A 15,273-nucleotide genomic window follows, 5' to 3' on the forward strand; every position below is an offset into this window, starting at 1 on the left:
AATAACACACAACTGGGGTAACTTATTATTATGATTAGTTGTCCGATTAGACAATCGAGAACGAACAGAGAACGAACTAGCAAGCTAGCTAGCTAGCTCAGAGGTGATTAGTAATAATAGATGGTAGTAGTAATAATACAATGTCTTATTCTGCTAGAATAGTTTTAGTAATGGACGGACGTAGACCCCAAACCTCTGACAAGCAGGCTAACTTCCCGCGTTTATTAAACGCACCCAACCCGAATCTGGCGATATGGACGATTTTAGACGCTTTTTAGGGGTGCTTGAGTATCCCTAAATTTCATCTCAGCACGACCTAAAAAATAATAATCATTATTATTATTATCATTATTCTTTTCTGAAATCATTCTAGCCCAATTACAGTCATGATGTTACACACTCCGGTCCAGTAGCCTACATACACGCACCTCGTTGGTCCGCATTTAGTCTCGCGCTTCGCCCGGAGAATAATTGTTTAGCGCGCGAGTGTGTGTGAGAGAGAGAGAGAGAGAGAGAGAGAGAGAGAGAGAGAGAGAGAGAGAGAGAGAGAGAGAGAGAGAGAGAGAGAGAGAGAGAGAGAGAGAGAGAGAGAGAGAGAGAGAGAGAGAGAGAGAGAGAGAGAGAGAGAGAGAGAGAGAGAGAGAGAGAGAGAGAGACAGACAGAGAGAGACAGAGAGAGTGAGAGAGAGAGACAGAGAGAGAGAGAGAGACAGAGAGAGAGAGAGAGAGAGAGATGAAGTAAGAAGTCAGCAGATGAAAGTAAGCAAAGTAAGTAACCGTAGCAAATATAATTTCTGACAGAAAACATTGGTTCAAATTGTTCGTTATTATTGTGACTTAACTAGAAAGTGTCTGATTGTAGTTCCATGGTGACTAGAAAGTGTCTAGTTCCATTGTGTGAATAGTGTTAACGAACTAGCAAGCTAGCTAGCTAGCTCAGAGGTGATTAGTAATAATAGATGGTAGTAGTAATAATACAATGTCTTATTCTGCTAGAATTGGGCTTTATGGTAATAAAATACGATAAAAAAGTGGATTGAAGCATTGGAACAAACCCTCACTCGTTGGAAATGTCTGTTTTTCCATAGATGGACATAAGATTGTTTTTCAGGTGAGAGAGTCAAGTCAAAATGACATTATCTGACTGCATTGCCCACAGCAACCCAATATACAATTAGAATGATGTTATAAATTGATATGGATGAATTTATACATATTCTGGTTGTTATGTTTGCCTTTCGGTGGACAGCAAAAGAGGAAGAGAGGAGGATAGAGAGGGAGAGGAGGAGGAGAGAGAGCAGGATGGAGTCAGCACACCAAAGAGACAGCAAGAACCAGGTGAGAAAGTGGACAGGTAGTCAAGACCACAAGTAGCCTTGAGAACCTATGGTTCTGGTGCAGCACCCTCAGCACCCCCCTTCATTACTTGTAATAGGATGTAATTAACGTTTGACACACATGGCAATAAAAAAACATGAATCTTGAATTAGCAAAACATTTTTGCTATTTAAACATGTCAGCCTGTCATCACTGACAGATGACAGGTAGATAATGAAAGGTAGTAAAAAAACTGAAAAATGATGTTGCCACCCTGTCACATATGTTTGTGTGTGATTGTCAGTGCAAAGAGGGAGAGAGGAGGATGGAGATGACACAGAGAGAGAGAGAGAGAGAGAGAGAGAGAGAGAGAGAGAGAGAGAGAGAGAGAGAGAGAGAGTGAGAGAGAGCAAGAAGAACCAGGTGAGAAAGTGGACAGATAGTGAAGTCAAGATTGTTATAGTGTCAAAACAGTAAAACAATTAATAAAAAATAAGTGATGGCTTTGTGGCTCAACAATAAAGTCTATAAATTATCATATTTGTTCTAGTCACATAATTGATATTATGATATTACAGAGATAACTTGTTCTGTTACTAATCTGTTACACTAATTGTGGGGGGGGGGGGGGGGGGGGGAGAAATTAACATTTCACAACAGGGGGGGGGGGGGGGGGGTGGAGGTGGAGGATCCATGCCACCCTCCCAAGGCAGCAAACCTAGGGGAAACACTGGTCTGTCACTTCATGACAATGATTGACCAATTATCAAATTCAATTGGGGAGAAAATTTACAAATCTCAGCAGGACAAAACGGCAGCAAGGATGGCCAATCATATGAAGGGGAAAGGTTCTGCAGTATTAAAGAAGACACAACCGGGGTAACTTATTATCATGATTAGTCATCAAACCAAATGAGTCTCTTATTGTCCAAATGTTCCCTGAATTTTAGCTGCATGTTTTTCCAGCGTTGTAAATCCGTTGTCAATAAAAATTAGACTCCCCTTCTTTTCCCCTGCCAATACTGTGTCGTTTGTGACATTTACCAACGTTTATGCTATCAATAGTTCGAAGCTAGCGTTAGGTGCGAGGCTGCTCGGGAACATTATTTGTTTCACAAAATAGCCTGATTTAGTTGACCATGAACATCAGAGACTACATTACGAATGTTCATTTAAAATACTCTATAGTGAGCACTGGTATAAGAACATGAACCAGAGAACAGCAGTAAATGCAATAACCCACAGTCGTCGCTGATGATGTTGCATTTTCGATTAGGATACGCATACGGGATTAAAGGGACAGGCGATGGGCGAAGAGAGAGGGAAGGGATTTCCAACCGATCACAAAACTGTTTTGAAAGCGCGTCGCCGACGAGGTTAATTGCAACATTGTAACATATTGTAACTTACTACACCCTAAATCGGAACGAAATGTAGGTCTGAAAGCGGCCTAAACTAGCTTCAATCAGCTTTTTTTCTGTTCTCCGTCATAAAGTGGACAATCAATTAGTGGCGGAGAAAATGTATCTGTGGCGGCTCGCCACGAATCAATGCATATAGAGGAAACACTGCATAATCTCTCCACTCACCATACTGGCTTGGACTGCCACGCTTCTGGAGGAAATCGAATCCTAACCCTAACCCTAACCATGCAGCAGAGAGAATGAGATAACCTTATTCCAAAAACATCATAAGTAGACTTGAGTAGTCCCGTTACAGAGCGACTGTGGATGGATGGACACTGTACTGGGCTGAAACATTAGACAGTAAACAATAAAGTGTGCTGTAACTGTAATTTCTAACAACAACAGGATATATAAGTTAAGAAGTACATTCTTACCGGGCTTGTTTTCCTATGGGCTCTGGTGCTGTAGATGGGCTCTTAGAGATGGGGTCCTCAGGGGAAGGATCAGTCTCCGTGCTGAAGAGGGATGGTTAATTTGAAGGGAAACTATAAAGGTTAAATGATATACTGCAAGAGTGCTACTGTACATTACAGGACACTAAGTTTCTCTCTGTAGTCTAAAGTGGCTTCCTTTCCATGTCTCCTGTCTTCCTTTCACACTGATCTGATGGACATAATGAGTGTATGAAATTTAACTGACACTGTTAAATGCTCTCCAATTGTCTAGTTCTTCTAGATTAGTGTGAATGAAGGAAAACAAATGAGGAAAGGAAGAAAAATTGTTACCATCAGCAAAACTATTCAAAACAAACTGAGTGTCAGGCTTTCCACTACATCTGAATTCACTACATGTCCCTTACCCGTTGCACTGTGGTTTCTGGTTGTGGATAGGCTCACTCAGCCCCTGGCCATCATCATCATCATCATCATCATCGGTAAAGAGCAACAAGGCCGGTAAAGAGCATATTTGAGCGGCTCCATCCCTATCCATGCCTCCCGTTTCAACATCCACTACCTGTCCAATAGGACTGGAGGTCTTCATTGGTCTCTGTTCTTCAAACAGACTCTCCATCTCTGCAAGTGATAATAGAGTAAGCAACAAAAAGTGTGAGGGGTATTATAGCTTCTGATCGGGTCAATGGGTCGCAGACTTTAGACAATTATAGCATGCAAAGGATTGTCCACCAAATACTATAAATGAGTGCTTAATTTGGACATTTGGTAAATCTGTCCAACAATGTGTACACATTTGGGTATCCTGAAACAGGAAAATATGAGAATCTTAATAATACATATGTTTGATTCCAAATCCAAAAAAAATTAGTGTAAAGGCATTTACATTACTTACGCAGGGCACTGCTTTAGTTTAGTTTTTTTGGTTTAGTTTATTTAGCACACATGAAACGGTGCAAGGAGGGAACGAAGCCCAGAAGGCTTGTACATAGTCCCACTCCCTTTCTGAGGAAACAGAGGTACGTTGGTGACACCTATGCATTAAGTCCACCCAAATAAATCAGGCAAGGGAGCATTTCAGATACCATCCCAATTTCCTGTTAGGGTTATGTCCATGTGTATTTCCTGTTAGGGTTATGTCCATGTGTATTTCCTGTTAGGGTTATGTCCATGTATTTGCATACTGTATGTATTTGCATACTGTATGTATTGCTAATTCTCTAATGCTGTTAGTGTGCTTTCTGCTGTGCTTAATGTTGTGCGGGTTTATGTGGATGTGTGACGCTATCCCTTAAACTTGATGCTATGACTGTAAGTGGAGGAGGTGTGGAGATGTCTGTATGTTTTTACTCTTTTAACTGTGCTGGAAATGCTTGGATGTGTGCTGCTGTCTGTCGTGTGTGTTCTTTGTTTTTAACATGTAACCTGATTTCTTTTCAGCCCCCCCCCCACCCCACCCCCCAAGAGGCTTTTGTCTTGTAAATAAGAATTAGTTGTTATTGGCCTGCCTGGTTAAATAAAGGTTAAATAAAATAAATAAAATAAGAACTGTGTATTTTCTCACCGTTCTCCATTAACGGGCTGGCGACTCTCCCCTCTGCGTGCACGTCCTCTCCTTTGGGCATCTAGTGTCAGGGCCATTTATCAGTGTGTCAATTCTTGAACTCCATATCATGTCATAAAATAGCATGAAGCATACTTAAGTGCATAGTATGAAGGTATATTACCGCTCGAGGCCTTGGATGTTTCCCTGTTGAGTGAAGTTGTTCTTGGCACGATGAAGCTCCTCTCTCCACCTCCTCTTCCTCTTCTGATGATGGGCTGGTTTTGGTCAATGGAGACAAGGGGAGCTGGTTTCCATCTGAAGCAGAATCTGGAGGAGAATAAAGAGTCATTAAACATACTGAGGATCCAGAGAGGGTACACCCCTCATACCAGTTAACCGTGTATAACACTGGCACAATATCATGCATTGGACATGCAACGCACAAGAACAGATATTCGTTACATGCACGGATGCTTGTCTCACCCAGATCATCGAACCAGCGGTCGCTGTCCTCCAACTATACAGCCCTTCCCTTCCGTCCAGTTGATGCGCTGACAGAACCAAATAGAGATGTAGAGACAGAGATGAGACAACTAACTATCTGCGCCCCGGGCCGATGTAAAAGTTGGATGGGGGGCGCATTATAAATACAATTAACAATTAACTAACTTGGAACAACTAACGTGCTGTAGTACTTGTATTAACAACACAGCATTACTCGCGTAGCTATGATATAAATAGTAGTGTAGTCTCTTTTCTCTGTTTGGTGATCAAAAATGAGGTAAAAACTCCTGGCCAAAGTTAAGAGTTATTTATTCAAAAAAGACAAGATCGGGTCCTCAGATTACAGGATCAGGTTTACACACAAACAGTCACGACTGGTTAGAGGAAGACAGAAGCAGACAGAAATCTCTGTGTTCCTGGTTTTATAGCGGTCTCTCAGCCAATCACATCACAGTATGTTCTTGGCCAATCGTGGTCCTTCCTTCTAGGCCTCTGATTGGCCTATACCCTTGGGGGCGTGCATGTTCGTGTGTGTGTGTCTGCGCATGTGCGACAATTGCTTCTCAAATCTCCCCGCGATCATCTGTAATAATATGTATGTATATATATATATATATATATACATGTAATATGTGTAAAAATATACGTTAATATATGTGTAAGATATACGTTATATAAGAAGGCTATTAATATGTGTAAAAATATACGACAGTAGAAAACGTGATTATCACTTTTGACTTGGCAAGTAACAGAGCCTCATCCGCGGTCTCACCTGTAAAATATGATTGTCAACACAGCTGACCAGCCAGCAAGTCAAGTTTCATTGCCATTCCTCTATCTAATCAAGCTTGCTACAACATATTCATCTCTCTAATCAAGCCGGCTACAACATATTCGGCACACTAGTTAGTTAGTTAGCCCCGCTAGCTTGAGATGATACAGGGTATGTACAGGAATCTGGAGGTTAATTTAACCCTGTCCGGACGGCATATAAATTACCTGAGGACCCCGGCAATACATTTTTTACCTGGGGGAATTCGGTAATTTATATGCCGTCCGGACCGACCACTTGACATCAGCAAAAATAATATTTTAAACAGCTTGTAATGTTTTTCAAACTGCTTGTTGCCGTAAAAATGAAGGTATATATATTGGTTTACCGTTCAACTGTGTTTTACCGTTAATTATATATCCTTGACATCAGCAAAAACATACTTTAATGCAATTTTTACGGTAAATTGTTGTTTGCCATATAATGGTCTTTAACTGTTATTTGTAACACAAATTGATATTTTTAACAACAATGTCCTTTTTACATTTTTTTGCTGTAAAAATTATATTCATCCTCTTATCTATCCCTGTAATTGTAACTGTGATATACTGTTTTTCATTTTACGGTGTTTTACTGTTGCGATTTAATAGTTTTCCGCCGTATTATTCACGGATATTTTTTACAGTGCAACACATAGCAACTATATTGCAGTGTAGCAGTAGAAGGTAATTGTAATATACTTACATCAGAAGAGACGACAATAACACCGTTAGCTTGACACCAACATTCCCATGAAAGAGCGTCGGGTACATCAACTGAAGTCCAACTTAGTCTTCGAGAGGGAATGTACAATAGTTAGTGGTTATAAAAAAGCAAATACGATCTGTCTAAAAAGACTATATCGTTGACCACACGACTCCCATAGCCAGGAGATCGGTTAAACTGACTGCTCGAAGTCAGATTCTGAGAACAATTTATACCATTACCACACTCGGTAAGGTTTCAACCATGAATATCAAAAGAGCTTTTAATGGGGAACACTCACTGGCAAGTTATCACAACAAAAACATTCCATTCGTAAACAGTGTTTTCCACAAGTAGCCTAACAGCCGCTTGGGTCTGAAATAATTTGCATTTCGCGTTTGAGTGGAACTTTATTAAAAATACAAAAAACGAAATACTGGAACGAAATATCACACAATAATGAAACATGTATCGAAATATGACTCATAAAACATAGGCTACATTAAAATAAGATGAAACATGACTGATACACCCAACTATGAAACATTCACACGTAATAATACACCAGACCCTGTCCCAAGATACACAGACCCCCGCCCGATCACCATTTTGTTTGGTTTTATTATTTACTTTAATTCTTTCTTTTTTTCCAACAACAATCACTATAAAGATGGTCAAGTAGAGTTCTCTTATTTAATGGTGTTTGTGTACATTGGTTTCACCATTTAGAAATCACATTTTTTTTTACACTTAGTCTTTCAGGGCACCAACAATAATGGGATTCATATAATGTCTAAATTAAGCACTCATTTTAAATAATTGGTCGAAAATCCTTTGCATGCAATACCTCCCCTGAAGTCTGCCACCCATCCCCCCACCAGACCTGTATGCAGCCATCTTCACTTGTTGTTTGTGGTCTTTTTTTTGCCTACAATCTTATCATCAAGGAATTGAAATGCATGTTCAATTGGATTAAAATGTAAGATTGACTTGGCCACTGAAGAACATTCCCTCAATCCCATCTCACAAAACATAATGGAATGTAAACACTTTGACGCTCAATATCTCTGAACTACCCTAAACGGAGATAGAACCTTATCATTCTAAACGGAGATAGAACCGTATCATTCTAAACGGAGATAGAAGAACCTTATCATTCTAAACGGAGATAGAACCTTATCATTCTAAACGGAGATAGAACCTTCTCATTCTAAACGGAGATAGAACCTTCTCATTCTAAACGGAGATAGAACCTTATCATTCTAAGCTCATGTAGAAATGCTGATGGCTCATTACTGGGGCCATACAGCGCAAAGTGCCCTATCTGAATGATGATACTGGTTTGAAATGAAGTCGTTGGTTACTTTCGTGACCACTTATTGTGTTTACACTTGAATAATACGTGTGCCAAAGGAATTGCCTGAATCAACTGAAACCACTTGACAAGTGTTTTGGGTGTGTCACTAGTTGACATCCTGCCTACGATCAAATCGACGCATTCCGAGACTTTGTGTTTGTGTTTGTTTGTGTGCTGCTTGTCCTAACAGATGGACGAATCCACTCAATTGTTCCTGGATGGTTAACCTGACTACTTTCTGTTATCACAAACCAACACAGTGTCCAAAAGCATGTATATGGAGGACCAAGTCTGTCAACATTTACAATAAATATATAGATACATAAATGAATGTATGAATACATAAATGAATGAATACACACAGTACAACCAGAATAGAAGTCCAAGTAGTACAATACTCATTATTGTACTTTAAACAGTTTTTCAGTGCATGAGGTCAGCTCACTGCCTGGGCTAGAGAGGTACTCCATTTGGTTAGGCTGGACATTTTTTTCTGGTGCCGTCCTAAGTCAAACTCTGCATATGAATCATAGTGGAGGTATGATATGTGTGGCGGGTGGCGCCAATAGGAAAAGGGGAGGTGCCCAAAGGAAAGCACTTAGGGCTGACAGGCAGAGATCAAGAGGTAGGCCGCAGCCTATGGCTATTTTCTGTGCGTAGCGTTTTATATTATTTCTTTGATTGTATGTAATATTGATGGTGTGATGTATTACAGGTCACCTACTTCCCTGCTGGGTTGAAGGCGGCTGGTAGTCGCTGGTAGGACGCTGCCATCGACGTATCAGTATTTTAATGTATTCGTCATGTAAATTGAATCATTATGTATTTTAATATGTCGGTAATAGTGTTTTAAGGTTGTTCATTTGTGTTTCCTCCAGAGCATCAGAGCGGCCAGCTGCTCTTGCCGTGAGACGTTTTGTTTGGTTAAAGTTTATGTTCTTATCTAGTCCGCCTGGGCAAGTGTGCCGGTAGCGGGGCGGACTAGTTTTTCTTTTTTGTTTGTTTGTTTGTTTGTTTGTTTGTTTGTTTGTTTGTTTATTTGTTATTTAAATCCGCTTTCCCCCCACCATTGCCACTTCACCGGGTTAATCCCAGTTCTACCATCAGGGCAGGTTTGAGTGTGCTATATTTATAGATGATTGCAGTGAATCCTATCACGTGTGTAAACTTGTTCACCCAGAGTGTCAAAGTATTTCCCTACGGGCGTGTGCAGTGAACAACCCTTTTCTACAGTGTGTAGCCTATGGTGTGCAGTGAACAACCCTTTTCTACAGTGTGTAGCCTATGGTGTGCAGTGAACAACCCTTTTCTACAGTGTACAGCCTACTGGTGTGCAGTGAACAACCCTTTTCTACAGTGTGTAGCCTATGGTGTGCAGTGAACAACCCTTTTCTACAGTGTGTAGCCTATGGTGTGCAGTGAATATAACACCTGCCCTGGTAACAATAACTGAGGTTCTTTGGAGAGAGGTCAATGTGGGCCTAGCTAGCTCAGCAGACACGTCGAGGCTCCGGCGCTCTCAGAGCTCATTTACGAACGCGGCCTTTTGTTACCAGGCTTGTATTATCATATATATTATATTCCTTAAGTCATTGAACAATAAGTCATTGATATAAGTCATTGATTCCATAAGTATTTGAATAATATCGATGATTCGGTGACAGTCCATCTATCCATCATCATCACCTATGCTGCCTGTTGAGTCAGTTGGCTAGCTGAAGGTGATTCAGATATTCATATCAATTGAGTTGACACGTATTTGACACTTGGGTGACATTCTTGGCATGGATTGTTTAATGTATCTAGCAAGCTACAGACTACAGGTATATAACAATATAATATAGAGGTTTGTCCTGTTTCCATGGGAATGTCTTCATCATATATTCATCCATTGTTGCTGGGTCATTCAGTCCTTATGCAGACTATGAGCTGAACATTGACTGTGTGAAGAGGTGGAGACACTTCTATTCCCACCAAAGCGTTCCTGTCTGGCTGTCATAGCCAGCTCAACCACGTTGGCAGAATCATCACTTTAGTTTATTGTTGTGTGTGTGGTGGGGGCTGTAGTATTATTGTTATTATTATTATTTTAGCTCTATTCTCCAACAGTTTGGATTTGAAATCAAACAATTACTGTGAGGTTAAAGTAGAGATTCTCAGCTTTAATTCAATGTTTTCTTTTTCTTGGGTTCACCATTTAGAAAGTGCAATGTTTTTTGACATACTCCCCCTATTTCAGGGCTAGAGTAAAGGTATTGGAAAAAACATATAGGGCCGGTTTCAGAGACAAGGCTTAAGCCTAGTCCTGGACTAAATCACACTTTCAATGTAAGTTGTATGTTGATGAATTGTTTGTCTTTTTTTTTTCTTCTCTTCATGGATAAATAAAGTATATATCCTGTATCTATAAAGCTGTGTCTGTCTCTTAGTGTTTAATATTTGTAATAAATGTTATTTTGAGGTCCACAATGAACCCACATAACAGTGTGAGATGCCAGGTTAGTTGCGAAGAGGTTGTCATGTCCACTAGATGGCGCTACTGAGGAGAGAGAAAATTACTTTAGTGGAGTATGGGTTGAACATTTGACAGGATACACAACTACAACTGTGGGGATGCAGGGCTACAGTAGTGTACACATGTTGAACACACACCTCTCAGACCTTACTCCTTACTCTAACCCCAGCAAGACGTAATCATGAGAACACGAGAATCCTGAGTCACTGTCGACAAATAAACTCATATTGGTCATTTGAACTATTTGTCATCATAAAAACAATGTAGGGGTGGAATTCCACGGCTGCACTAATATTGCCAGTATATATATATATATATATTTTGTTGTTGTTGTTTGTCTATTTTTTAGACAGATTACATTTATCATACGGCCCAGTACATCCTCTGCCACAGATCTCAGTGTTTAATGAGGCTTAACTTAACAACTGACAGAATTCTGGAACTCTCACCACCTAGAGTGCCAAGTGTTTTATGTGGTTTCTGCCTAGCAACACCACTTTGATTGTCTACACAATGAAGCATCATAATTGATGCATTCCTGGTGAATAAAGTCTCCCTTGATTGATTGAAAACCTTTATTGTCCCCAATGGGGAAATTTTGTTGTCAAACAGCTCAGTTAGGGCAGAAAACATTCAATACAGAAAACAGAAAACATTCAATAAAATACATAAAACAGCGCAGGCTCAATAAGTAAAAAGTTCCAAAAGCTCCAGCTCCAGGTCTCCCCCACCCTGCAGGGCCTGGTTGTAGAGTCGGAGTGCAGCTGGAACAAAGGACTGTCCAAATCTTTTTGTACTTTGACGGGGGAGAACAAATCTGTGGCAGTCTAGGATGTTGACAATGTGGGCGACTTTATTCACCTCTGTGATAAATGAATGAATCATCGTTCACAGGTGTCAGGGAACAGGGACTTTATTCATCAGGTGTTGATGTTTGATATGCAGTGATGATAAAACCACCACTGAAACAGACTATTATACAAACTTATAATATCACATACAGAAAATCTATATTACAATCACAGTCAACCTTATCAAACAGTTTTTAAGCATATCTGATTCCCTTTGCAAGCCATTAAATCTATAAAAAATGATTATCAAATGTACATTCTGTTAAATGTAATTTCGTCACACACATGCAGAGACTGAAGGACAACTTGTGTTTGTGTTTTAATAAGCCAGACAGCCAGTCTGTTACCTCACCACCACCATTCTACAGCATTGGGACCTGGACTAGACTGATTATTAATGTGATCAATGGATCTGATCGATCCAAGTGAATTTAATTGTCTGAACATCCTCAATTTCCCTCTGTACACACCCAGTATTCATTACACTCAAAGTCCCCAAAATAGGTAAACATTACAATGATAACTAGCTAATAATGAAAATACAGTATGAGAGCATCTGGTTTATAATAATGTGAACACCCAGAGAAGTCAAACAGTCTCACGTATATAGAGTCATATGTTCTTATGAGGCTGGAGAGGCTGGGCTATATCTGACATTGCTGCTGCATATTCACATCTAGCAGACACACTCAGAGCACAAACTATATGATAACAAACCATAACCAGCTCAGAAATTACTCTCTGTGGTAAATTATATCAAAACCTTCCCTAATGAGTGACTACAGATAAAGATAATTCTAAAGGTGCATATTTTACTGCTTTAAAGGTTGAAAATCAGTCAGTGTGATTGACAGGAGAGATGATCAGAGGGGCAGAGTTTTTACCACCAGCATTCAGCTCAGGGCTGAAGAATGGATAGAGTTTCTCAGTGAAGGTGCAGCCAGTGAAAGAGTAGATCAGAGACCTGGCCTCCACATCATAAAAGGAGACCTGGCCCTCCTCATAATCCACAAACACCCCCACCTTCTGGGGCTTCTCTCTCAGGGACAGGGGGACAACATTAGCCTGGTACTCATTTCCATTCCTCAACACTACAGTCCAGTATCCATTCCTAGGGTTCAGTATGATACTACCCCTCTTCCTGTTGATGGACTCTCTGGCCACTCCTACATCCCAGTCAGTCTTCTTCTTCACCTCCACTTCATAGTAAAACCTCCCTGAGGAGAATCCCTCCTTTCCTAAAACACTGGCACAGTCAAACCTCTCTGCGTTATCAGGGAGATTCTTTCTTGTGGCTCCTAATCTAACTTGTTTCCCATCCTGAGACAGAATGAAACGGGGATGTGCTGTATCAGGGTCCAGAGTCACGGCCACTGCATACTGCTGAATCATATTCAGCTCAGCATCGCACAACTTCTTCACTTCACTCATAAGTGTCTCCTCCAGCTGAGACACAGCTCTCCTCACAGTCCCCACATAGAGATCACTGTGGACGCTGACCTCAGACCAGTCCTTGGTGTGTGGAGGGGTGGACAGGGAAGGGAAGCTCTGGAGGAGGTGGAGGTGGTCCTCAGTGTGTGAGAGCTGCTCCAGCTCAGTGCTTCTCCTCTGTAGCTCAGTGATCTCCTGCTCCAGCTCTTTAATCAGCCCTTCAGCCCGCCTCTCTGCTGCTTTCTGCTTCTCCTCGATCACGTCAAGGAGCTCAGCCTGGCCTCTCTTCATGGAGTCCACCAGAGCAGTGAAGACCTGTACGCTGTCTGCTTTCTCTCTCTCTGCAACTTTCTGACTAAGATCTACTGAGTGTTTGATCTCTGAAACCTTCTGCAGTCGCTCCTGGATCATCTGCTGAACATCTGCCTCTGTCTTCCCCAGCTGAGCCTTCCTCTCTCCATACTCCTCCTCTATGGGGACGGTGTCATGGGTCTTGTGGTCTGTCTCAGTGCAGAACTGACACACACACGTCTGGTCACGCCTACAGAACAGCTCCAGGGGTCTGTCATGCTTCTTACACATCCTGTCTTCCAGGTTCTCCACAGGGTCGATCAGCTTGTGTCTCTTTAAGGCTGCGACTCTCTGATGAGGCTCCAGGTGAGTCTCACAGTAAGAGGTCTGACACACCAGGCAGGACTTCAGAGCCTTGACCTTCGTCCCAGGGCAGAAGTCACAGGACACTTCTCTAGGTTTGACAGGTGTGTCTGGGGCTGGGCTGCTGGTTGCCTTCACTTCAACTGACTTCCTAACCTGAGCGGCCATCTCAGAGATGAAAGTATTGACAAAGAGATCTGGTCTCTTATCAAATGATTTTTTACACATTGGACACTGGCACGGGTCATTGCTGTCCCAGTACTTTCTGATACAGGCCATGCAGAAGTTGTGTCCACATTGAATAGAGACTGGGTCAGTGAACACATCCAGACAGACAGAACACAGGAACTGCTCCTCAGACAGGAGACTGCTGGAGGAAGCCATATCTAGAGAGACCAGAGGAGACACCATAAAGCATTTCCTGGAATCAATCAGATCTCGATAGGGACTGTCTTATGAGATTATACAGCGATCAATAATGATAACATTATAATATTTTGTATCACATAGAAAATAGTCCTTCAACCAAATCAAAAAGTTGTACATACTGAACTGTAAATAAAAAACTCTGAGAGAGTGTGAACACAATAGCTTATCTTGACTTGTCATTGTAAGTCTCAACTCACCTGTCTGTGATTCTGTGAGAGTGTGATAGATGTCTCTGTCCTTTCTACTGTATGTGTGATAGATTGTTTGAGGACGATTTCTCAGGAGTTTGCGAGAGTCTGCTCTCCACTTTACGTCTCTACACAGTTTAGTTTCATTTCAGCTGCCTGACGTTGAGATGCTCCTCCCCTCCCAGTACAGCTCTCCTCCCTGGAACAGAGTTAACCCTTTACAGGCTGCTCTGTTTCTAACATGTGCTTTTACAGACACGCTCTTCTTACCTGTCATTTCCAATCATCATATTGTTCCCAGTCAGTATCAACTGTAATCAGAATAATATGTGTGATCAGGACTAAGGTTGCTACAGAGTTAACACTTCCTCTGGCATGGATCACCGTGTTTGAAGCCACTTAAACACTCAAACTCTCTCTGTCTCTCTCAGCTATGAACAGTAAACAGGAGAGTGTATCAGGTCAGAGGTTCTACAGAGTAAAGTCTTTCTCTGCCACAGATCTCAGTGTTTGATGAGGCTTAACTTAACAACTGACAAATAATTCTGGAACTCTCACCACATAGAGTGCCACATGTTTTATGTGGTTTCTGCCTAGCAACACCACTCCGCTACACAATGAAGCATCATAATTGATGCATTCCTGGTGAACATACACCGAACATACACCTCTCAGCCCTTACTCCTTACTCTAACCCCAGTAAGACGTAATCATGAGAACACGAGAATCCTGAGTCACTGTCGACAAATAAACTCATATTGGTCATTTGAACTATTTGTCATCATAAAAACAATGTATGGGTGGAATTCCACGGCTGCACTAATATTGCCAGTATATATATTTTTTGTTGTTGTTGTTGTTTGTCTATTTTTTAGACAGATTACATGTATCATACATATGATATGACAAATATAATTTCACAAGTTTCTTACCTTAATTAAATGTGTTTCCAATGGTCAATAAATGAAGAAAAGAGTAAAAGAGTCCGTGTTCTGTTGATGGAGCAAAGCAGCAGGACTTGCGGTGTGTGTGTGTGTGTGTGTGTGTGTGTGTGTGTGCGTGTGTGTGTGTGTGTGTGTGTGTGTGTGTGTGTGTGTGTGTGTGTCG

General features: G+C 41.2%; 1 protein-coding gene across 1 annotated transcript; it reads right to left on the reverse strand.

Annotated features, from left to right (window-relative positions):
• Positions 1-12,298: 12,298 nt before the first annotated feature.
• On the reverse strand, positions 12,299-13,933 carry LOC308153375 (E3 ubiquitin-protein ligase TRIM21-like; the record flags this gene model as incomplete). Its single annotated transcript, XM_080526497.1, has 1 exon — positions 12,299-13,933. The coding sequence occupies one exon, from the start codon at positions 13,931-13,933 to the stop codon at positions 12,299-12,301; it is 1,635 nt and encodes a 544-aa protein (XP_080382623.1).
• Positions 13,934-15,273: the final 1,340 nt, after the last annotated feature.

This window comes from Nansenia antarctica (genome assembly GCF_963989245.1).
Source record: "Nansenia antarctica genome assembly, chromosome: 3".
In the NCBI taxonomy this organism is placed as follows: domain Eukaryota; kingdom Metazoa; phylum Chordata; class Actinopteri; order Argentiniformes; family Microstomatidae; genus Nansenia; species Nansenia antarctica.